This window comes from Lytechinus pictus, chromosome 10, assembly GCF_037042905.1.
Source record: "Lytechinus pictus isolate F3 Inbred chromosome 10, Lp3.0, whole genome shotgun sequence".
NCBI lineage: Eukaryota > Metazoa > Echinodermata > Echinoidea > Temnopleuroida > Toxopneustidae > Lytechinus > Lytechinus pictus.
The window spans coordinates 23,143,771-23,169,739 of NC_087254.1; the positions used below are offsets into that span (position 1 = coordinate 23,143,771).

The 25,969-nt window shown below is 36.2% G+C and overlaps 2 protein-coding genes across 5 annotated transcripts in view; both read left to right on the forward strand.

The window, feature by feature from the left end:
- Positions 1-473: 473 nt before the first annotated feature.
- On the forward strand, positions 474-7,679 carry LOC129270348 (phospholipid-transporting ATPase ABCA3-like). Of its 2 annotated transcripts, none has more exons than XM_064105602.1 (4): positions 474-561; positions 3,154-3,305; positions 4,601-5,003; positions 5,834-7,679. In XM_064105602.1, exons 2-4 carry the CDS (start codon positions 3,222-3,224, stop codon positions 5,971-5,973), a joined length of 627 nt encoding a protein of 208 aa, XP_063961672.1. In that variant the 5' UTR covers positions 474-561; positions 3,154-3,221; the 3' UTR covers positions 5,974-7,679. The 2 variants fall into 2 exon arrangements, with proteins under 2 accessions (XP_063961672.1, XP_063961673.1); XM_064105603.1 differs by having other exon boundaries at positions 493-531.
- A 9,402-nt stretch (positions 7,680-17,081) lies between these two features.
- LOC129269316 (cholesterol transporter ABCA5-like) overlaps positions 17,082-25,969 on the forward strand; it is a 38,313-nt gene continuing 29,425 nt past the window's right edge. For all 3 annotated transcript variants that reach the window (XM_064105604.1, XM_064105606.1, XM_054906810.2), the window contains exons 1-7: positions 17,082-17,412; positions 18,201-18,340; positions 19,750-19,946; positions 21,448-21,592; positions 24,264-24,453; positions 25,058-25,122; positions 25,568-25,854. In XM_064105604.1, coding sequence (XP_063961674.1) covers positions 17,213-17,412; positions 18,201-18,340; positions 19,750-19,946; positions 21,448-21,592; positions 24,264-24,453; positions 25,058-25,122; positions 25,568-25,854 — 1,224 coding nt within the window. In that variant the 5' untranslated portion in view covers positions 17,082-17,212. The remainder of the gene's footprint in view (positions 17,413-18,200; positions 18,341-19,749; positions 19,947-21,447; positions 21,593-24,263; positions 24,454-25,057; positions 25,123-25,567; positions 25,855-25,969) is intronic.

Sequence of the window (25,969 nt, forward strand, 5' to 3'; positions counted from 1 at the left end):
TTTTTCTTCGAAATGGATGAATTTGTTAACATGAATCAGGGGCGGATCCAGCTTTTTATAAAGGGGGGGGGTTGGGGTGGTATGCGAGGGAGCGTAGCGACCGAGTCCAAGCGAGCGGAGCGAGCGAGGGGGGAGGGTGTGGGAGGGGGGTGTCCCCCCTCCCACAGTAGGGAAAAATTTTGAAAATCTGTGTGTGAAAATGGCGTTTTCTAAAATTACAAGTTTAAAAAAAAAGATAAGATTTAAAAAAATGGTCCCCGGATTTTTTTTTTTGGGGGGGTTGCAACCCCCCAACCCCCCCTCTAGATCCGCTTCTGTGAATCAAGGCTTAAAATAGAGACACGTAATCACAATTGATTTATTATCGAGCAGATATCATATCGCTAGCGCACGCATCACGTGTTGGCCGCATAGGTTGGCCACGCCCATCGTACCCGCGCAGGCCGGCCAAATAAAAGTAAACAGACATGCGTAAAAAATTACATAACACTTTAACAGGAGCTGACGGTAACACGTCTTTAATGCTGGAAGGTCAGGAATCTGTACATAAATCTGTAATTGGTAACGTAAACTCTTTTCTATACTAAAGTATAAATGTGCCTAAATTTCAATTTTTCTCTGACATATGTTGACTGTTTCAATAAGTGAAATAATTGATTAACGGAAAAACATCGCCTCTAATTTTCCCGGTTCCATCCCTACTACTACTAGTACTACGCCTACGCCTACGGTACGGTAGGGATACCGTACTCAATCTATTAGATTCAAACGGGTACCTAGCCGTACGGTATTCCGAGTACGATATGACCCTAGACCAAAAGCTTCGGTCTCTGTTATGTTGGTTGTTCAGCTGAACTCCGTTGGCTTCACTCACCAAATACAGAGACCGAAGTTCTAGCGCGATCTGTACAGGGGACTCAATGGCCATATGTTTATGTACTTAAGATCGGATAAAACGGGGAAGTGAATTTGCGCGACAGCCGAGGTAAGTCACTGTTTTTGTTCCTTTTAACTTGATTTTTCTCAGTTTTTTGGCAATTAATGCCAAGAGGGAATATTAATTTGCATTTTGGTCGCGTTAATTTTCAAAATTTTTATTCATTAAAGACAAAAATTGAAGAGCCCCGACGGGGGGATTTTGCATTGCAAGTCCCCTAATGGTGGCTGCACGCTAGCGAGCCGTCTGTGTACGAGGAGAAAAAAAAAAAGAAAAAAAAGTTTAAAAACTCCTCGAAACAGACGGCTGCCAGCTGTCTAGATATGACCCTAGCTTCCCCCAGCGGCACCGCGCAGGGCGGGCTTACAAACTCGTAATTCGTATGGCTTCGTAGTAATGTTGGGGTTCTTCTTCTTCCTCCGCTGATCCCAGAGATCTAAAGCTGGTTGCTGCATTGTTGAATAAATAAATAAAGGGGTTGTAATTGTCATGATTTTTTATACTGCCATATTGTTAGTTCAATTCTAAAATCCCCTATGGCAGCAACTCGACCCTCTGCCTCTAGCTCTGGCCCCTGGAAATAGTGAAACTGAAGACTGTGTCTGTGTAGAGTAATTTTAATTTTGGCTTGATTACTTTTATAAGACATGAATTGATTTCAGATGTGATAGTATTATTTAATAATGACTTAATCTATGTAAGGATGTGTTCCTAGGTCGGTTCTACTCATTTACGATTATGACATTGGATTCTATATAAAGGTAAATCTACTCCTGATTTTTTTATTTATGAGGTGTACCGGTACTGGATAGATCTAATTTGAGAAAGCTCCCCCGCCATAAATGAAACTGAATCTAAATTGGCCTTAGATAATTTTTGTGCCTAATTTGAGCTGTATCGTGGATTATATTAACAACAGATAGACTAGGATTCATGCCCTGTATTAAGTTTAACAAATTTTAATATCAAAATGAACCCTGAATTTGATTATTGTTGAAATGATGGTGTGGGTTTTTTCATACCCATGATCTTTGTTATACTAGTATAGCCTAGATATTCTCTTGACATGCTTGGTGGCTGTGTCACAAGGTTGGAGTTTTTGAGCCAACAAAGTATTGCCATATATTGTAATGGTCCTCTATGTTTTACAATGTAAGTCTGGCATTGTCTCAAATTGTATGATTGTCTGAAATCTGAAATAATTGTATTGGATTCTGTCCAATATAAAGTCAATTTGGTCCTTGGACCGGGGATTTTCCTTTCTACATTATGTCCTTTTTCAGTTAGATAATTTATTATTGTCTCTCTGCATTGCAACTTTGCAATTTGCATGTACACAGTGTATTGACATTATTTTTCATGGATTACTAGATGTGCATTGTCAGATGCAAGTGTAGGGCTGAGACAAAGCACTCATTCATTATCTTATTGGTATTAATTGTAAAGAAACAATATTTTTGCATTATTTTGTAATCATCTTGTAAATCCTGAAGAACTTTACAAGTTATAACTTATATGGATGTATATTAAGATATTTTTATGTGATATGTTTTGGTTGCTGTCACTGTCAAATTATTTAGATATGCATTTTATTGTTTATTGCTAGTAGCTTTTGTCTTTAAGGTTTATTTATGTTTTTTTCTTACTTTATGTCAGTGATTGATCTGTAAGTTCCATCAATAAATAAGAAAAATTTACTTATTTGAAGAAGTGATTTGATCAGTAATATTACATGTATGTATTATTTTTTTAAATTAAAATGTTGTTTTTCATGAATATTTTCCCAATAATACTGGGTCCATTGTGAGTTTCTGACTGTTCTAAAATTATAAATTAAAAATGCCTTTAGTCTTCAACCACTATTTATATTCTAATAAATTATTTCTTGTTTGCCCATACATGTTGTTCAATTTTGATAACCCTCTTACTATCAGGTGACAAACATGTACAAGTTTCAATGCAATTACTTTTTTTCTGATAAAATTTTGTAAAATTATTTAACGGTATAAACAGAATAACAGATGGTTTCAGGCTCTAGTTTTTTTTAAATATTAATTTGTCATTATAATCTTAATCATCATCACCATCGTCATTAGTATTATTGTTATCATTGTTGAACTTATAAAATTATTTTATCATGCAGTTAGAAAAAATTGGAAGAAAATTATAAAATTTTCAATCTTGCATTCTATTTCTCTTTTATTATGTTTATACAGATCGTATTAGCTCTTAAAAAACAATAAAAGGTAATATTCACGGGTGGCTTTGAAAATCAACTCTCATCATGGGCAAGTTCTGGGACCAGTTATATTGGCTACTTTATCGCAACTTTCTCTTCAAGATACGATTTAAACAGCTCACATTTCAGGTAAACATGTGATTGATTTTCACTTGGGAAATTTTTTTTTTCTGATGATTAACCAATAATTAATGATTGTTTTTGAGCTGTAATGGAGCATTGAATGAATTATGAAATATCTTTTAAAAACATAAATTTGAATAATTGATCTTGCAACCAAAAAATTACTTTTTTTCTTTCCAGGGCTCTTTTTGGAGAAACATAAAAATTTTCCAGGGCTACTTTTTCATTTTCCAGGGCTCTTTTTCCACTTTCCAGGGCTACAATTTCTGGAGCTATTTCGCGGCTTTTTTGCGTTCGTGTGTGTGTATGTGGGTGTGTGTGTGTGTGTGTGCCACACGGTAGCTAGCATATACGGTGTAATCATACGCGTGTACTGTACATGCGATCGCGACGAAGCTTCGAAGCAGCGCGGCGCGAGCTAGCGAGAAGTACGTACCGGTACCATCTCGAATTCATAGGCACATGTACCACATGCACTATTCATGCCCGTAAACAGAGATTCACAGGTAAGTTCTCTTAGCTGACACGATCCTATGATGGACTCGCGTGCGCTGAAATGAGCAATGTTATTGTGCCACTGTATCTTGTATTTGCTTGTATGACTCTGCGGGCAGCTCCGCGGTGATTTACGTACATATATACGTGATGTTCGCAACTGCAGTCAGGCAATGAGTTTGGGATTTTGTAGCACAATTGGTGTGCGCGTAGGAAATAGCTCAAGATTGTAATATAAGCGGTCACACGCAAATGCAAACAAGTACACATTTAAATGCAATATAATGTATAATTTAAATGCAATCAACTACGTATGCATGAAATGCTACATAAATATACAGTGTTGACGGGGGCGATTATGAGTTTTGCAGTCGCCCTCGTGTGAATGTTTTTAGCCCTTTTCCGGGGCTCTTTTTGGACTTTCCGGGGCGAATTCGCCCGCCGCCCCCGTGTAATTTTTTGGTTGTGATCTTGTGTCTTTTGATGGATAAAATAATGCAGTCTTGCAAAGTGCATTGTTATATATGCCAAAGGCACTCGATTTTACAAAGTGCTTTGGTCCTGGTGCTTATATCCTCAAGGGAATTATATGTATGCCCTTAAACATGGCATTTTATTTACTTTGCTCTTTCAAGTCATTTAGTGATGTTGCAGGTTGTCCCATAAATAATTAATTTTCTTTGATTGAATGAAAAGGTTTTTATGTGTCTACATATTAGAAATTATCAAGAATTGAATGTAATATATATTTTTTTTAAATTGTAATTAATTAATTAAATTTAATTTATTTATTCTTTATCTCACAGGAGATCTTCATTTCCCTCATTTTCGTTGCCAATTTGGCCACAGTGCGCTTCACCACTCAAACTGAACCCATACCGGCAATTCCCTCTAAGTCCTTGAAATCGTACGACCTATTTGATCCGCGTTTTGCATCGAACATCCAGTCCTTCCCCATAGCCTTCACCCCCAACACGTCGGACACAGAGAGCATTGCGTCTGACCTGGCGTCGTTGCTCAACGTAACAGCTATTCCGGGCTATGTCGGGTATGCCTCCGAGGGGGATATTGTGGATGATGTGGTCAATGGAACAGCAAACATAAGTGTAGCTTTGGTATTTGATGAGAACTTTCCATCTAATTTATCCTACAAAATCCGACTTACCTATGGAGCTGTGTCTCTAGATTATGGACCTTATGTGGGTCGTGGTGAGTTAATCCTTAGATTACTGCATTCTCTGCTACTCATAGGGCTTCATACAGGGACCTCTGGCACTCGTTGCCAATATGTTAATTATTAGAAATTTGTAGATTTATATACATGTATATGTAGTTTTGTAAATGAACTAAGGCAATTTACTTGTCATAATCTCTTTTCAGAGCTATTTAGGAGGAATCAAAAGGACAGTTTACAATAATTGTACAAATTATCAGTAACTTAGTCTTATTATTTATGATTCTTTACTGTGCTTTTTTGTGTGTTTTTGGACTGGGATTTAAATTCTCAGACTAAGGCCTGCCCACCAGCTACAACTATCATATTTTTAGATATTTAATATTTAGTATTTTATATAAAATTATGGATTATACATATAAAAGAAAACATAGATGTAAGTTTAGAGTATCAAGAAACATAAACATACAATATACTTGAAAAACATGAGTGAGGACAGTGGCAAGAAAGGACAAACCTTATAAACACCAACCCAAGATACTTAAAATAATAAAACTTGAAATAAGATAGAAACTCAAAGTACCCTAAAAATGTGACAACAAAAAGCCAAACAAACCCTGGGCAAAACTATAATACTATTAAATACAAGAGCCTACATATCGATGCAAACAACATTAATCAAGTAAAACAAGTTTTATATTTCTTTTTGAAAACATTTTGTGATTTACTTTTAATTTTTTTTGTTGGAATTGAATTCCAATGACAGGACCTTGATTAAACTACTCTCTATGTGTGTTTCCCATCCCTGTGTGATATTAAGGTACATTGTAGTCATTCATTTGTTTATTCTCTTCTCTGTTTTCAGGCTCTCCGAGTTGCTATAACGATGATCCAGCGTATGGTCTAACCTATCCTTGGCGTAACTGTCCTGCAAACACTTATCTATACTCGGGCTTCTCAGCAATACAAGCCATGGTAGAACATCTGATGGTTAAGGTGAGCTGAGAGAATTTAAGATGATGATGATCATGGTGATGATAATGATAATGGCAGGGACGACAATAGTGGTGGTGACATCATTCATGATGGTGGTTATGGGTGATTACAGAAAGCAATAATGACGACGATGATGATGACAGTAATGATGATTATGATGATGATTTTCGTTTTGAATTGGGGATATTCATACCAATTATCATTTTTTGATTGCTTGTTAATAAAGATCATGCAAATTAATCTAAAGTCCCTCACATGTATGTACACTAGTGCTGATATCGGTAAGAAAATTTTCTGTCGATATATCGCTAAAAACATCTTACCGATATCGACAACTGTCGACAAAAGAACATTTTATTAAGAGGTTGACAGTTTTTTTTATAATGTTACATAGAAAATCAATACGCGTTGCATTGATTAGCGATGCACAGTACTCACGCCGGTCAAAATTTGTATCTGCCACTGTACCAACAACGCTTTAAAATCTGCATTCATCGAATCTAAACAAGTACATAATTGTAAAAAGCATATTTAGCATGAATACATCCTCACCTTTCACATTATTAGCATTATTTTAGGGTTGGATGAAATTCAATCAATAATTTGGGGGCTTTTTGGATGTTGTGAGCAGTCAACGACTTTCGCCTTATCCACCATTTTGAATTTCGTGCTGTTACATCTTCGAATGAAGAGGGCAGCAACACACGGCCGTGTTGCTTAGATTTGGTACTTGTTTTGGTCACTAAATTGAGCTTGTGCTTATGAATGTTTTTGATATGATCATGGAGTCGAGGGCAGTCACGATGTTTGGATTGTCATGATTGTAGCGAAGTGAGATCTTGTTTTGTGGCTAGTAAGTAGTATTCGTATTTTGTTGAGATTGTGGAGTGATTTCTGTTGCTGTTTTGTGCATTTTGAGGAAAAAATATGTTGTCTGTGATTTTCTGTTTGAAAAGCCACTTTCTGTTTCAAAAGGCCGTTTCCATGAATTATGTCTGTTTTCCGCGATCACGGAAAATCACTGTCCCTACATCGTAGCGGGTATTATCGACAATGAGAGAAAGGTTATCGATAATCGCTAAGCAGCAAAAACATGCATTTGTCGACAGGACTATAGGTTATCGATAACAGCACTAATATACACAGAATTTTTTTATTGACCAAGTTCTGATGGTTGTAGTGATGGTGAGGATGACGTTGATGGCAAAGGTGATGATGATGATGATGATGAAGATGATGATGATGATTATAATAATGTAGTAATAGTGATTTCAGATTTCAGTATCCATCACATTTTTATCTGCTTTTTAATGTAGATACTCCTGTATTAAAAGAGCATACAAGATACAGTGTATGCACAAAAATCTCTTATTTTCACCTGTACATAATACTTTTCTACATGGACTCAACGAGGGAGGTCAAAGTATGAATGCCTTAAATAGAGTACAGCTTATGCCTTTACACTGAGGGTGTGATGGGAAACATGTCTGTGTGTTATGTAATGTTTACGTAATTGGGTGATCACTTGTGACATACTTGCTCTATTCAACACAATATTTGCTTCCAAGGAATCTGCAGTATTCACTGGCATACATGTACAGTGTACATCAGGGTGATTTCACCCTTGATATATATAGAAAATCCACATTCACTGCACTTTTAAAACTTATCCAATGATGTAGATTTAGGCAGTAGATTGTGAAAAGTAACCCCTGAAAAAAGAAAATTGCCTGGTATACATGATTGAGAACTTGAGGTAGTTGTTTGTTTGTGTTTTAATTTCTTGGTATGACCTAGTAGCCCAGGGGGGGGGGGGCCACTTCCATTGACGATTGGATACCATGCGCGACCATGGGGTCTCGAAAAGCACCCTAAACACGTATTTTCCATATTCTGAAAATGCACCCCTTAACCAGTATTGGCTTGTGAAACCCTACCCTTAAAGGGGAATCCAGCCTTGGCCATAAAATGTTGTGTTGGGAAGGAGAAAAATAAATTAAACAGAATGGTGAAAGTTTGAAATAAATCGGACAAACAATAAGAAAGATATAGCTGCTTTAAAATTGAGATCACTAATACTATGTAGATTTCAAATTGGCAACTGGGTAAGTAAATTATGACAAGGGGCAAGGACAACTTTCCCATAGGCCATGTACTTTATTATCAGGGATTTGTGGTTTTATCCTAAGTCCCCATTCCCCTGGGGCAGTAATCTAAATATAACCCAGGTAGTACATTGTTTTATGTCCTCATGAAATAAAATTATGATTTGAAATAAAACTTTTGGGAAAAATGACATTTTAGCCATAATATGTATTGGAGTACATGGAAGAGTAGTCCTTGCCTAGTTACATCACTGTGACATCCCATATGCGACCAATTTGAAGTCTCCATGGGTATAGTGATTACTAATATTTACAACTTTTATAAATTCATAACTTTCTTGTTGTTTGTCCAATATTGTTTAAACTTTCACCTATCAACTTGTCTGATTTTTCTTTTCCTTCTAAAAACAAGTTTTTATTTGGGTTGGATTCCCCTTTAACAGGTATTGGAAACAAAACGATATATATTGGCAAGTATTCCCAAGAGTTGAACCCCTAAACAAGTACCGCGATATTTCAATAAAATGTCACGGACGTCGATCGTCGGTTTTACCTTTACCTTTACATAGGGTTTAGTACATGTAGTACAGCCCAACCTCCCACACCTCGCGCAAATCGTACTCTAAACACGTAGTGTTGACTTTTGGGGCAAAAAGTACATCCTTTATAAAACATTTTAGTCTTAAATTTTTATACCCTCGCAAATTTGACCCTAAACACGTATCTTTCCTATTGAAAATAGATACTCTTTTTTCATTATTTTAGTGTTTTTGACACCCTTATTACGTTACGTACGTAACGTGCCCTATCTTGAAAAAGACATCCTTTTTACATGTTTTTTTGGTCGCGCATGGTATCCACTCGTCAATGTAGGTGGCCCCCCCCCCCCCTGGGCCTAGTAGAAGTTTTGCATTGTGAATGATGGTTATTATCACCTTTTTTTACTTACATGTATATCACTGAAGGTTCATCTGATTGGTGTGAAGATGAAATTCCATGTTTGTTTAAATTATTTTTTCTTTTACACCTTTCTACTTCATTGATAGATATGCTGATTGGTGTGAAAAATGTAAATTTTAAAGTCATTTTGTGTGTGCCTATTTTCACCTTTCTACTTTATTGATGTGCTAGATTCATGTATACTGTTGATATTTTGGTTGAATGTTTGAATCTGATTTTTATTTTTTCTGAAACTGAAACTCAACATATGTCAAGTACTGTAACCATGAAAAGAATGTCTTATAAAATTTTAGAATCATACATTATTGGATGTAAAATATATATATCAAAGGTGTGTTGATATTTAAAAAATGTCTGGAACAGAAAATTAATCTGGAGGAACACCCTTTTCCACAATTTACTGATGCAGAAAGACCGTAAAATTTAACTGAAAAAAGGGTAATTAAAGGCCTACATGTATAGCTGTATTTAACATCAAGGATCCTGTTGTATTCTCTTCTGTGGACATACATTACATGTATGCCACTCCTATGTATTTGAAGTCTAAATTTTCACATTTTCTTTCATGTCATTTATGGAAGCAATTATATATGACAAAGAATAACATCAAGACATTCCAAAATACACATGTTTGCATTAAAGGTCAAGTCTACCCCAGAAAATTGTTGATTTGTATCGATAGAGAAAAATCAAAGAAACATAACGCTGCAAATTTCATCGAAATCGGATGTAAAATAAGAAAGTTATGACATTTTTAAGTTTCGCTTATTTTTCACAAAACAGTTCAATGCGCAACTCAGCGATATGCAAATGAGAGAGTTGATGATGTCCATCACTCACTATTTCTTTTGTTTTATATTGTTTGAATAATACAATATTTCAATTTTTACAGATTTGACAATAAGGACCAACTTAACTTAACCATAAACTGTTAAAATAATGGTAATTGCACATGTTCAGGGAGAAATAAAACTTTGTTTCACTTGACAAGGAGGAGAAAATTAGAATATTTCATATTTCATATAATAAAATACAAAAGAAATAGTGAGTGGGCGACGTCATCAGTCTGCCAATTTGCACATCGACCAGGGTGTGCATACAACTGTTTTGTGAAATTAAGCAAAACTTTAAAATGTCATAACTTTCTTATTTTACATCCGATTTTGATGAAATTTTAAGTTTTTTGCTTGTTGGATTTTTCTCCTTTTGTTCAAATAAATTTTTTGTTGAGGTGGACTTGTCCTTTAAATAATATGGACAAGACACCATTGGCATAGGCTATCTTTAGCGATGTCATGTGAAGATTAAACGGTAAAGTGTTTACACTACTCACTTAACACATGCATATTTATTTGCAGGAGAAAATCCACCTCAATGCATATCATGTAATTGTACACTTACAGTTAAACACATCCTCATTGAATGTGCTGATTTTGCACATATTCGTACTAACTTTTATGATGTTCCTGACCTTAAGACATTATTTAGAGATATTTAACGATTATGTATTGTAAATTTCCTAAAGGAGATCAATCTTTTTATTAGATTTTAGGTGGGAAACTGTTCGAATCCCAATCACAACAGGTATACCCTTGGGCGAGGTATTTTATTCCAATTGTCTAGTCTTTCGGAGGAGTCTCTAAGCCGTCGGTCCCGTGTAAAGGAGAGTCACACCATTTGCACGTTAAAAAACCTACTCCTATTTTCGTAAAGAGTAGGGAAGTTATCCCGGGGAAGTAGTTAACGTATTAATTTATTAATGATAATTACTAATTTATAATCCTGTTCCTTTGTAAAGTTGCATTAGGGTAATTTGTACTGTATTATAGTAACCTTTCCAGATTAACTGTCCGACACTTATATGACACGCATGTGTTGATAGTGTCGTTAATTTTTTATCAATCAATCAATCAATCAAATATTATCCCTTGCGCTCGAGGTCAATTTTGTGTGCACCGGCCTGTATATGCTTAACATCGTGTATATGAATTTGCCTGATCACTTTGACCAGCAAAAAATTTCAATACCATTTCAGAGGAAAGTTTGGGGTATTTAAAGGGGTTTCTGAATTAGCAATTATTCATTTATGTTGTATTAAACTTACATGAAAATTCATTTTAATTCATTTTTTCAGTACATAATTCTTCCGAAGTAAAAATTTTCACCATAAAACAACTTTCATTTGAGAATTTGTATGATGTTGCCAGGCTGGATACTGCCGAGTATGATAAAGCTTAGGATCCATAATTTAGATTATCAGACAGGATTTTGGAAAGAAATAGTTATTTTCTGAATACTAGCCATTTCAAACATTTTGATTTCCATCTTACTTGAAGTGTAATTTCTAGGTACTCTATAAAATGTGTTTAATTTCTTTAAAAGCATTACAGACATATTATCACCATTTTGTTACAGACATTACAGTTCATTTGTAGCACAGATTTGTATACTGCAATATTGAAATCCAGCATAAACAGCTGCTTTGATCCTTAAATATATGAAAATAGTATGATTTGAACAGATAAAAAAATCAGAAAAACAAAACACTGAAAATTTGATCGAATCGGACAAGGAATAACAAACTGTTAAAGATTTTCATTATTCCGGTGAAACAGTTCGAGGCATGTCTTCATGAATTTTCAATGAGCAAACCAATGATGTCATATTCCCTTGTTCTTTTGTATTTTATTGTTAAGTTCTAAAAGAAAATGATGAATAGAAATTTAAAAAACTGCGGACTTTGGGACATTTTTGCACTTTAAGATTTCCCTTTGCGAACATGATGGAAGATTTTATGTGTACCAGAACTTGTTTTGGGAAATTAAACTGTTTTTATGGCACTTCCATGTAATTTGAAATTTTTGTTTAAACTGTGTTTGTATAAAATTAGGTTTATTCAAATCTTTCCTCCAAGAACTTAAAAAAATGGGATTGACAACTAATTTTGATAGTGCATTAGATATTCATCGCTGCACCTTATTTAATTATAAGGGGGATATATCATTCACAGATGTATGACAAAATGAAACAATTATGATTTCATGTAATTAAATTTAAGAAAAAGCCCATCTAGTGAATATTTATGAGGATGTGCGTATAACTGTTTTCACAAAAGATTGATAAACTTTAAAATTCATAACTTTATTTGTTATCAGATTTTCATGAAATTTTCAGCATCTTGCTCTGTGAATTTTACTCGCTTTATTTAGATATAAATATTTTCATCTCAGAATTGATTTAGTTACATAGTATTAAAAAAAGATATATCATTGGCTCTCATTTCATTACATAGTATTAAAAAAAAGATATATCATAATACCAATATTATTATGTCTTATTAGGCCTACATGAAGGCTCTCATAAATTTCAAAGTTATATGGTTCTAGAGCAAGAATGGCATTGAGTAGACCTACATGTATATCACTTGACCTTCTACTGAATGACAGAGAGACAATGACAACACAAATAAGAAAACCTTGCATTGTAATATTGCAATTGAAGTCACAATACAGTGAAAGTAGATTTGGCCAGTATTATTATCCTGTACCTGTACATCATATGATAGGAATTAGGCATGGAGGGTTTTAGATTTTATGAGAGAAGTAGAAATTATTTATAATTATGGAGAATTCATTGTGTCGATTCAAAACATGATTCATCGGGGGATTTATTTATACATGATGTGCAGTAGGATATTTCAAAAAGCTTCTGGGATATGTTTAAATTATAAACATGTACTCAACAAATGAATGGAGGATGATGATAATGATATCAGCAACAGAAAATATGATAATGATGAGAATTATGATTTTGATGATGATGATTTTTTAATTATGAAAATCACATCAGGGAGATCATTTCATGAAATGACTGTTAGATCATGGACATGGTTAGATCCCACTTGAAGTCTGGTTTGTCCATTCCATAGGCAGTCAGACACAGGTGCTTGTCAGTCATTGAAAATGAAAAAATATGTATAGCACAAATTTATGTTCTAGAAATGCTCTTCATTGTGAACTCTCCCTTATAACAGACAACTTTTTGTTCTTGTTGATTGTTTAGTATTATCTATAACATTTCCATGTTTGAAATACCTCTTACTTACACCTGTGCTTTGTGATGTAAAAAAGAGTATTGATCGAGGTTATTTTGTTTTGTATATCTTCTTTCACACTATGAATTGCATTTATTGGAGCTAAGTATTTGTCTAAGGACTTTGAAGGACTTATACAAGTCACACCTATAGAAACCACTGAGTGCATGCAGTTAAACAGACTTTGAGACTCCTTGCCCAGAGAATAAAATAAGCAAGAATTATTTTATACAATTTATGATGCCCTATACAATTAAATATTTACATTGTCCATTTGCAATATATATGTACGGTAAGTTGGTAAAACCAAGAAGATTCTATGACTGGAGTTCCAACAGGCAACAAATGTATTCAAGCAGCTGTTCATTTCTAAAGAAGCACAAAAGAAAGAACGGCAATAAGGACCTTTTTGATGTCCGCCTTCGAAGCCGCCAGTTTCAATGAAGAAATCTGAGGGGTGAAATTTTACGAATATTCATTTGTATCAATTTTTCATGTTTCATTAATTCATTAATAAACAAACTGAAATTTGAATGCACGACAAAACATCAATAACCAAGCACTATTACGACGAGATATTTGCCCATATTATATCAATTAACCTTTAATAAGTGAAAAAAGAAAGAATTTGACCGTTACTGAAACCAGATTTTAACACTTTTCCAACCATTTGCGGTGTTTCATAAATTAATTTGAGTCATATTTCAGGACATATTGCACAGTTTATTTTCGCATGCCTCCGAATTATGTACTACACATATAACCAGACCAAGATGCGGCGAAAAAGTAATTATCATCACAAAAGCTTATTTCCATTTATGTATGACCTATAGCTGAGGAGTCATGCGGGAATCATTTGTCTACACAATTGCAAGAGATGTTGAGCAAAGTGCATGCCTGACATACTTTCTGCTGGCGGCTTTTAACCTTGTTCAAAGAGATTTTATTTGCTGTTACTACCAACCTCGTAGCCAGGATTTCATTTTAGAGGGGGCGGTAAATGCACGCAAAGTGTGCCAACGCTTACAGAGCGCGCGAAGCGCGCTCCCTAGGGGGTGGGTGCAGGGAGGGGGAGTTTCCCCCTCCCGCGCGAAGCTTTTGGTGTTTCATAAATTAAAATGAAAAGGAGTCGTCTCTCTTGTCTCTAGTATCTATATCAGCTCCAATTCAGTTGACTATATTGTGATTTTGAACCTGGTTTTCAAAAAAGATTGTGAACGCACAAAAAAGGAATACAATGGAGGAAATTAAAATGATAATATTCCCGCGCGAAGTGCGGAAGCTAAAGCGTTTTATCAATTTTTTGCCATGAAAAGGGTCCCGAGAAAAGGATATTCTCAAACATATATTGAATACTTCCCTTGGAAAGATCAGATTTTATTACAAACAATTTAGCGACAGTGCATATCTTTAACTCGCAAAACAGAGGAGAAGAAGAGTATATGCCAGGAGGAAGATATTCCTCCCCGCGCAGAGCAACGAAACTCTGAAATTTCAAAGGGCGGATGTTTCATCAAAATAATGCAGATATCTCCAATACCCCATCGGCTCTAATTCAATTAATTTTCTAAGATTATTGAACTTCATTAAAAGGAAAATAGTGCGCAAAAAGTTGAAACTTCTGTGATTTATTGAAATTATATAATAATAATAATAATAATAGCGGTATATTTACCCAGGGTAGCCGCTTCAGTTCCGAAAACTGTTCTCCCAGCGGGCCCTGCTATTATTAAAAAGGATGCCTAATTTCTTTGACTTATCCTGAAGCGCTTCATTTTGAATTATAAAGAAACTTAAGAGTCATTCAAAATTTCAAACTGAGGGCGAAAAACAGGACAGGAGATGAATGTACAGGGAAATGACATGAAGTTGAATAGAATTTGATAAAAAATATTGTGCTTTTTTATTTAATACCCTTATACGATACAAATTTTATACCTTCCTCTTTTTGGATTAGGAACCTGTTTGCCCCAAAAATTATGGTTGTTTAGTAATGAGCTGAAAAGCGGGAGAAGTTGACTTTATGGAGGTGACGGCAGAAATTGATATAAAGATTTTACCCGCCCGGAGCCGACCCGACCAGAAGTTGCGCGATCAATTTAAAAAAAAAGATAACTTCATATACTTCGGCCTAACCTTACTCTAATTCCATGCCCTAATGTATACATTTGAACTTTAACTGGCAATAAACACATATAGCTGAGGTAAAAAAACAGGGTTAGAGAAAGGGTGGGGGAAACAATGGAGATCTTCAATATTTTCATTTAACCGCGCGCAGCGCGGAAGCAAAATTCATAATCATAAATTTAGAGCAAGAGTGAAGGAGTTTCTCTTTTGAGAAAAAAAAAGAAAAAAAAACCCACAAAGCTACCTTTCTTCCCTTTCCTCCCTTCCCTTTTCCTTTTCTCCTCTCTTTTTTCCCTTCCTTTTTTTCTTTTTGGGGACGTTTTGGGGGGGGCGACCGCCCCCACCGCCCCCCCTGGCTACGCGCCTGGTTACTCCATTTCATTTGAAACCTTGGTAAAACCACAGACTTACAAAGTAGTAGGTCCATGGTAAAATTTAATATTCATTCATTCATGAAGTAGTATTAAAAAGGAAATATATGGAAATTTGTAATACACAGTATGAGAGTGAGTGGCATCACAAAATTGAACTTTACTAATTATAGCAAGTTAAGAATTGAAAAAAAAGATAATCATTAAAAAGTCTATAGTTACTGTGTAGGCTGAGATTAAAGTTCAACACTTGTGACATGGTGTTTTGGCAATTTTTATTGCACTGATCGTTTTCGCAAGATGAATTATTTACTTTTAGTGGGCCAAACTGTCTGTTTAATGCACGTTGAATAAACATTCCGGACACCAATAACCTATTTCCTCTATAATGTGATCCATTGTTCTTGGGGGATTTATGTTAGTTGAGAGGTCCCTCTTGAAAACAACAGATGAATGATATTATGTTACTAGGATTTCTGATCGCGTCATGACATACACTGTACGGGTAGTCATAAATGCATTCATTTTTTGTAGCTTTTAGTTACCCCCACAATATGCCTATAATAATCAATCAGTAAATATAGTCCAGCTTATTTCAACTTGTAATATGCTAATATTGTAACACGTAAAGGTAAATGCTAGTTTTGGTAACGACATCAAAATGAGTTCGTACAGAATCCAATGAAATGACCACCAAAGTGTCTGTTTGTATAAATAAAACGCATGTGCCAAAGGATTCTGGAAGAAATTGTGTAATTGCTGAGAAATCAGCAAATAAACACAGGATTCGGGTAGAGCGTCGGGCCCGACGCTCAAAGCAATAATTATACACTGTCCCACGTGCGCTTATCTGTGTTGGGGAAGTTCAGTCTGAACATTTTTCAGCGTAGATTTCAAGATTTCACAAAGTTCAGTTTATGTAACTGTACCAGATCTAGATCCTCGATGATATACTGACAATTAAGCCTGGTTCTTACAGACTTTCTCATGAAATCAGTGTTTACTGCAACTACTGGAATTTCTCTTTAATGCTTGCTGCCAATCTTTCTGGTATTCAAGTGAAATTTTGATGAAAACAAAATTGGTTGGTTGAGAGTAAATATTGATTATCTTCATTTTTATTCAGAATTGAAATTTATAACTTAAAGTACAAGGTTTGATTTATCAAAAATGAGTAACTTGGGCCTGTTGCATTTAAAAGAAAAATTCTGACAATTTTTGCCACTGTGTCAATGGCATAATTTTGTATGGCAGTGAGAGTTTTTGTTTATTTACTAGAGTTTTTTTAATGGTAAATTAGCTTTATGCATCAGGACCTTGGTTTCCAGTTATATATAAAGGTAATTAAAATAGAATACATGTAGTTTATGTTGTAACCAAGGGTCCTATTCTTATTTGAAATATTCATTGGATAAAATTAAATTCAAAAAATAAAAAAAAAGTTAGTATTAAGTGCATAATGTACATAAAGATATTTCATTCTGATTTATAGTTATTGCATTTTATATTTCATTATTTATTTCTTACTTTATATCTTTTTATTTTTGACTTATTCTATATTCCAGTTGGTGACAGGGGATGATAGCTTAGCTATGCCTGATGTGAACATTCGCATGTTCCCCAAGGGCCAATATGACTATTCCGTGGACTCTTTACGTATCACCGTGTCGGTCTATATCGTCCTGGCGTATATGCCTTTCACGGCAGTCCTCCTTACCACGCTGGTCGTTGAAAAAGAACGCAAGATCAAGGAGGTGATGAATATAATGGGACTCAATAATACAACTTTCTGGTGAGTACATTGGAGAGGGGAGAGGGTGCGGATGGGAGGGGGGGGGGGTAGTACAAAGGGAAAAGTGGATTACAGAATAGAAAGTGGAAGAGGATGATGCGGAGGAAATACATGTAGGAGGGAGAGAAGGAGGTGAGTTCTGAAAGCTTCTAGTGTTAAAAAGTGAAATAGAAAGAAAAATAGGATGAGAAGATGGAAAATAGAGGGCAGGAAGAAGAAGGGGGGGGGGGGGAGTAAAATATGATGAAGGGATTAGGGGATTTGGGAGTACTGAGAACTTCTATTGTAAAAAGTGAATAGGTGGAGGTGATGGAGATAGACAAGAGGAGCAAGTGGAGGAGAAAGAAAGGGTGAAGGGATGTTGGAGAAAGTGAAATGGAGAAGAAGTGGAAAAAAAATTAAAAGAATAGGGGGAAGTGAAAGGATGAAACGGAGGAAGTAAAGTATGAGGGAGAGAAGGAAGGGAGTACTGAGAACTTCTATTGTGAAAAGTGAATAGAGTAGGATGATGAGATGGAAGATCGAGGCAAGGAATATTAGGGAGTGGAGGAGGAAGTGGTGGAGGAGGAGAGATGGGGAGGGGGGTAAGGGAGGTATTGGAGAGGGAGAAGAATTGGGGGAAAAGGATAGGATAAAGCGGGACAAGATGAAATTATAGAAGTATGGTAGGATGAAGAGAAGGATGAATAAGAGGTATAGAGAGAGGAGCAGGAAGATTGAATTTAGTGCATTTGAGATTATCAGAATATGCATGGTAAATTCTTTTTAATTTTTTCTTCCTTTTGTAGGTTATCATGGATTATTATCTATATCGGCATTGTCCTCATTGTTGCTATACTCATCGCAGGTTTCAGCAAAGCTATAACGTTATTGCCTGATGGGAATTTCTTCCTGATTTTTCTTGGGCTCTTCTTTTATGGCCTCTCAGGTAAGAGCAGTGTCATCATTCATCAATCTCTTAATCAATTTAAAGCTATACTAAAAATGTAGTTGCAGCGAGCAATGATTTCATGAGAAGGTCTTAAAAATTATGGTTAATTGCCTCAAAATTGTCACAGATCTAGATCAGTGGCCCGTTGCATAAAAGATTTGCAACTGTTGTAACTTTGCCATTATATCAACTACCATGGTAACCTTGATTGTGATTGGCTGCTGAGCTCTGTTACCATGGTAGTTGCCATAATGGCAAAGTTACAACAGTTGCAAGTCCTTTTTGAAACAGGCCCCTGGTATATTTACTTAATGCCAAATGTGTAAAAAAAAAGAATCATAAAATTTATACCGAGCGACAATGACAATTGATCACCAACAAAGATTAGCATTTGTGGGACAATATATTATTATTGTTTAAGAGAAGTCCCAGAAAGAATTGGCACGATTTTTAATGAAACCATACAATCAGTAGAATTGTAATATGATTGGATTCTGTACCAACTCACTTTGAGATCAATACTTAAACTGGCATTTATATATTTCAGACATTTCTCAAAACTCAACATTGAAGTCAGAAAATTTCCCCTTTCTAATAGATTTAAGTTGGTCTATATAGAGGTGCACTTCTTTGTATATAAATTTCTTTTATTTTCTAACTATTTCTGATATCATTGCGCTCTTTCAAGCAGTGAGTTTTGAGGATGTGTTTTAAAAAGATTGGCTCTTAAATTCCTAGTTGTGTGCAGTATATTACGCATCACTGCATTGATCAGATTATGCTTCAGTGGGTGCAGGTTATTGTGTAGTCATCAATGAGGCAGCGTGTGAAATACCACAGGCAGTTAAGCTCTTTGGTATGAAAGATTAACATTTAACCCTTTGTGGGACACATTCCCTGATATATTACTGAATACTTGTTTTGCTCCCAAAACTTTTTTTTAAGACTCAGACCGGACCCAAAAGTGAAATTGACACATCATATATCAACTGATAGTTTATAAACTATTAAGCACAACAATGCAAGCTTTATGCATTTTGTCACTTAGAGTATTTTGCCAAAGAAAAGCTCCAATTATCTGGCTTGGAAAATATATGTAGGCTTTCTTGTGCTTTTCACCTAATCTAATTCGTAATATGGAAATTAAAAAAAATTAATATGGCTATGCAAAAACCAATGGAATTACTACTACCCTCCTGACACAGTGTCATATCACATATTTCAGGCTGTTAAGGAGCTCAATAATGCCTATTGAAACCTGTTAATTTTAGGTTTTTCTTTAGGTTTTTCAAAATACTAATCTCTCAAGTGGTGAATATGCATAAAACATACATTGTTGTACTATATATAGCTTATGTATTTCCCATTTATATATCATTGGTATCACTCAATTTTCCATCCCACAGTGGTGACTATGTCCTTCATGTTCTCACCGCTGTTTGATAAGGCCACCACTGCAGGAGGTGCCGGAAGCTTCTTCATCATGATCTTTGTGATACCCTACATCCCTCTAGCACTCCTAGGCCCTGAGACAGTCCCAGTGGCCTTACTCTGGGTCCTGTGTCTCTTCTCTCCTACTGCAATAGCTTTCTTCATGGACAGGGTAAGTACATCCCTCTGGTGCTCCTAGGTACAGAGACAGTCCCTATGGCCCTACTCTGGGTCCTGTGTCTCTTCTCTCCTACTGCAATAGCTTTCTTCATGGACAGGGTAAGTACATCCCTCTGATGCTCCTAGGCACAGAGACAGTCCCAGTGGTCCTACTCTGGGTCATGTGTCTCTTCTCTCCTACTGCAAAAGCTATCTTCAAGGACAGGGTAGGTACATCCCTCTGATGCTCCTAGGCACAGAGACAGTCCCTGTGGCCCTACTCTGGGTCCTGTGTCTCTTTCTCTCCTACTGCAAAAGCTATCTTCAAGGACAGGGTAAGTACATCCCTCGGGTGCTCCTAGGTACAGAGACAGTCCCTATGGCCCTACTTTGGGTCCCGTGTCTCTTCTCTCCTACTGCAATAGCTTTCTTCATGGACAGGGTAAGTACATCCCTCTAGCACTCCTAGGCCTTGAGACAGTCCCAGTGGCCCTACTCTGGGTCCTGTGTCTCTTCTCTCCTACTGCAATAGCTTTCTTCAGACAGGGTAAGTAAATCCCTCTGATGCTCCTAGGCCCTGAGACAGTCCCAGTGGCCCTACTCTGGGTCATGTGTCTCTTCTCTCCTACTGCAATAACTTTCTTCATGGACAAGGTAAGTAAATCCCTCCAGCGCTCCTAGGCCCTGAGACGGTCCCAGTGGCCCTACTCTGGGTCCTGTGTCTCTTCTCTCCTACTGCAATAGCTTTCTTCATGGACAGGGTAAGTACATCCCTCTGATGCTCCCAGGCCCTGAGACTGTCCTTGTCCTTACTATGAGTCCTATTTCTCTTCTCTCCCACTTCTTCATGGAGAACGAAAGTCGAGATTCTCATAATCATATAATGATGAAGTGGTCCTGCTTTTGTAATATAATCAGAGGGTTGTGCATGTTTGTTCAAGTTCAACCTGGACATATTGTCCTTTGGTAAGACATCAGTCTTCAATTTGCCACTATCCACTCAGTATTTGAATGAGTACCAAGTATGATACAAAATACATGGTCGTACATTAACAGTTTGAGCTTGGAAGTTTTTGCTGGAATGCTGCACAATATGATGGCAAGCCTGGGGTAATAAGTGTTGACAGATATCACCTTGATACATTAAGTGCTACATGTATATGATATATTTCTGTACAGGGAATAATTTTCCTAGTTTCGCATCGCAATTTGCTCCACATTTTTGAAAGACTGCTATGCATAAAGTCTCTTGTATAGCATATTTTTACATAGGACTGTACATTACTTAGTTGAGAGCTTTTCTCTTATGACCAAAAATGCTATTCAAATTTGTAAAGCAAAATTATTCCCTGCTGTATATATTAAGTGCTTTATAACATTTCGTCTTTATCATCCATCAATTAATCAATTAATCATACAGTGTGAGTTAATATCTATCATTGACCTATTGCATTCTCAGTAGAAGCTATTAATTAATTTCTTGTCTAATCATATATTCTATATGTCTTCTGCAGTGTGTGGCATTTGAGCAAATCAATGGTCTTCAGTTTAGCAACCTCGGAGACGGCTACTTTCCACCCTATGCTCCTCTTGTGATGATCTTTGTGGATATCTTCCTTTATCTGATCATGGCCATCTATCTGGAGAATGTTGTTCCTGGTAAGCTATGATAATGCTGGATCTATTCAGTTTGTAGAGAGTTCATTGTGTAATATCAGAAATAGAAAGAGGAAGAAGAAGATATATATGTAGGCGGAATTATTTTCTTATCTTTGGCTGGATTTGATGAAATTTTGTAATTTGTGTTTGATTTTTGTGTTGTTGAGGTGTAGATGGCCTCAATCCATAATCAGTTTCATTAAATTCTTATAATCCTCATAGAGCCTGTTGAATTGGACCCACACTACAACCATGCGAATAAAAGGGAAATTGTGTATGATAAAAGCTATTGTGTAACCAGGAATATCAGGCTATAATTATGCAATTAATGATATAGTAAACAAGTTCATTGATACAATCTTAACTTGTGCCGATAAAGATGGTTTGTACTACGATCTAAAACACACTGGCATGGAACTCGTAGAGGATTGCCTGAGATAGCAACACTCTTGCAACTAGACTCCAAACATTGATTATATAAAGTTGGTGACTAGAAGAATTTATCTCCATCTCCTAGCTGAAAGATGCTTGGATAGACTGGAATGCCTTACAAGAACAGTCTTGTTCACTCATGCATTCAATGATATTCAAGTGGAGGTATTCACTTTTCAAAAGAGATTAAGAACCATTCATGAGGCGGCTTTCCTCTTTGAGTGCCCATTATAAGTGCAAAAGAGATAGGAATTTGTGACATGGGTGAACGAGAATACTTGGTTTAAAAATAGTTTCTTTGCTTCTCAGATGGCTAACCCATTTGGTCTACTATCAATTAAAGGAGAATGAAACCCTTGAAACCAGCTGAATCCATATCAAAGAGAAAAATCAAAGAAACATATTGTTGAAAGTTTGAGGAAGATTGATTGAATAATAAGAAAGTTATGAGCATTCGAATATTGAGATCACTAGTGCCATGTAGATCCTCCCAACGGCAATGCGACCAAGATCTGTGATATCACACACGTACAACTCCCTCATTACTTTAGTACTTATTTCACTTATATTCTCACTTTTATAGAGTCTATCACAAGGTGAGGTGTTCTCTATATGAGATGACAAGTACAGAGGTTCGTACAACATTATATCATTGATGAATCGTTTGTCATATGATTAGAATGAGCAAAAAGAGATGTTTTGGGGTATATTTTCAGTGTCCAAATGGGAGAGTTGTACGTGTGTGACATCACAGATCTTGGTCGCATTGCCAATGGGAGGATCTCCATAGCATTAGTGATCTCGACATTCAAATGCTCATAACTCTTTTATTGCTAGTCCTATTTTACTCAAAGTTTTGTTGATCTTATTCTTTGATTTTTCTGCTTTCACAAAAGCTAACTTGCTCCAAGAGTTTCATTCTCCTTTAACTGTAATTACTGTTTGGTGTACACCAAGCTTTTGTACACTACACCAACTGGGCTAAACCCATTTGGTCTTTTATCAATTTGCTGTTATTACTGTTTGATCTACACCAAACTTCTCTACACTACACCAACTGGGCTAAACCCATTTGGTCTACTATCAATTTGGTGTAATTACTGTTTGGTCTACACCAAACTTTCTACACTACACCATCTGGGCTAAACCCATTTGGTCTACTATCAATTTGTTGTAATTACTGTTTGATCTTCACCAAACTTCTCTACACTTCACCAACTGGGCTAAACCCATCTGGCCTACTATCAAGTTGTTGTAATTACTGTTTGTTTTACACGATATCTTTTACACTACATCAACCGGGCTAAACCCATTTGTCTACTGTCAATTTGGTGTAATTACTGTGTGGTCTACACCAAACTTTCTACACTACACCAACTGGGCTAACCCATTTGGCGTACTATCAATTTGCTGTAATTACTGTTTGGTCTACACCAAACTTTCTACACTACGCCATCTGGGCTAAACCCATTTGGTCTACTATCAATTTGCTGTAATTACTGTTTGGTCTCCCCCTAACTTTCTACACTTCACCAACTGGTTAGTAGACCAACTGGTTGTAGACGAACTAGGATGAGACAAAATAAAAAATAAACCAAGCAATTGGGGGCTTTGTAACCCAAAGATTAGTGATTAATCGCTAAATGAAATGGCGTATCAAGATCATCATTGCATGCACATTTTGCTCAGTAGACTGATGAGAAACCAATCAATTGTTTTTTTTTTCAAGTTAGCGATTATTCACTAACCTTTTTGTTACGGCTCCAGGGGCCTAATTCATAAAGACTTGAAACTATTGTAAATTTGCCATTATTGTATCTTCCATGGAAATCTTGATTATGATTGGTTGCTGAGCCCTGTTACCATGGTAGTTGCTATAAAGGCAAAGTTACGGTAGTTACAACTGTGTATGAAACGGTTGCAATTTACCATTCTGAACTGGTCTATGTAGCTTATCACCAATGGAGGTGCGATAGCTCAGTCAGTAGAGCAGGGGGTTCGTATTCCGGTGACCTGGGTTCAACTCCCAATTGGTGCGCTAGTGCCCTTTGGTAAGGCATTTAAATCCTGACTACCAGGTCAATGAAGACCTTAAGCCGTCGGTCCTCTGGTTGCTTGCTTACAAGCATTCATGCTTTCTTAGCATTCAGGTAAAAAATCAACCCAACCAAAATGTGTTTTCCTTTTACCTTCAGTTTATTGTTCGCATGTTTTTTTTCTCCAAAATCTATTATTTCAGGAGCGTACGGTCAGAGCATGTCCCCACTGTTCTTCTTAAAACCATCCTATTGGTGTGGCAGGGAAATCAAGGATCCTAATGACCGGACTGGACTTCTAAGTGTCAACGGTCAAGCGGAGGGTGAGCACAACATCGAGAACGCCTTGGTTGAGCCAGTCCCAGCTGCTCTCAAAGGGAGAAATGGAATAAGGTAGGCATTATCAAACACAGAAGGAATTGTCATACACAGTCTGAATGTTTTTACATACCTAAAGCCTATACAGCAGTATATGAAGAAGTTAGGGATATTGTTTCATTTTGGAAAGTTGAAAATGATAACAAATTAACTAGTTTCTCCCAAAGGTTAAAGACACTGAACACTGCATGTATGAGATTAGAACCAAGATAATTAATTATCCTTGATTTTTTATCCCCATCAAATGAATTTTCTCCCATGTTATTTTACCATACTATGTATGTATTTTGATATTTGTTTTTTCGTAGTCATACATGTATGCACATATTTGTGTATTTAAATGAATTTACGTGTATGGATTTATAGCGCTATAAAAGTATTTTTGCACCTTTTATTTGTGTTGTTGTTTCTTAGTGGAATAGATGAATCTTGAAACAACTTTGTTGGCCCGGACAGTCCTGCTTTCAATCGTTATATTTCAATATGAAGGTTTTTGAAGAGCAGTCAGAGGACCATTTCTCATGATAAGACTTGAAGATTTATCAATGATTATATCCATCTTTCCTACACCTTAATTTTATCATCAACACACACTATATATTTTTTTTCATTTTTCAAGGATTCGCAATGTGAAGAAGACGTTCCATGGGAAAGGTGGTAAACCAGATGTCAAAGCAGTGAATGGTATGTCCACTTTGTGTTTTGTCACACATACCTTCGATTGTAGGGCATATTTTTACAATGGATTACTTTGATTACAGTGTATAATGAATTTGTGAAAATCGATCTAATGGTCAGTCGCTGACCCTAGTGTTCCCTATGTCTTGCTATGTCACTCAATCCTCTGACAAATATTTTCATCATTAAGAACAACCTTGTTGAAAAATAAGGGGAAAATGTGTGTTATCTGGAAATATGTTACTGCTAGTGAAGACTTCCTTAAAGGATGTGTGATAGATCGGTTATGTGAGCAGAAGTCCGCCAACGTCTTCTTTTGATCGAGGTTAAAAAAAAATCACCACCACCACATGGAATGAATATTAATTGAATGTCATAAATGTAAAGTATATTCATCGGACGACCTTGAAATAACCATTGATTAATGGTTGAACTCCTATCATACTCTTAGGTATTTCATTGGACATCTACGAGGGTCAAATTACATGTCTTCTTGGCCATAATGGAGCTGGCAAGTCTACCCTGATGAACTGCTTGACTGGTATGGTCAAGGCCACCGATGGCCACGCTGTTGCCTACGGACTGGACATGTTTGACAAGTCTGATATGGAGAAGGTCCGTAACATGACCGGAGTGTGCCTACAGGAGAATACTCTTATAGATCTCCTAACCCCTGAAGAACATCTCAAGTTCTACGCAGGACTTACAGGGATTTCAAAGTCACAGATCCCAGACAAGGTTTGTTGGAATGTTCTATCGCTGTGCTGGCAATCGCTCTATTTTCAATTCCCTCTCCATCCTCTGACCTGTTCTGAAATCCAATGTGAATTCAAATTTTAACCAAACATGAGGA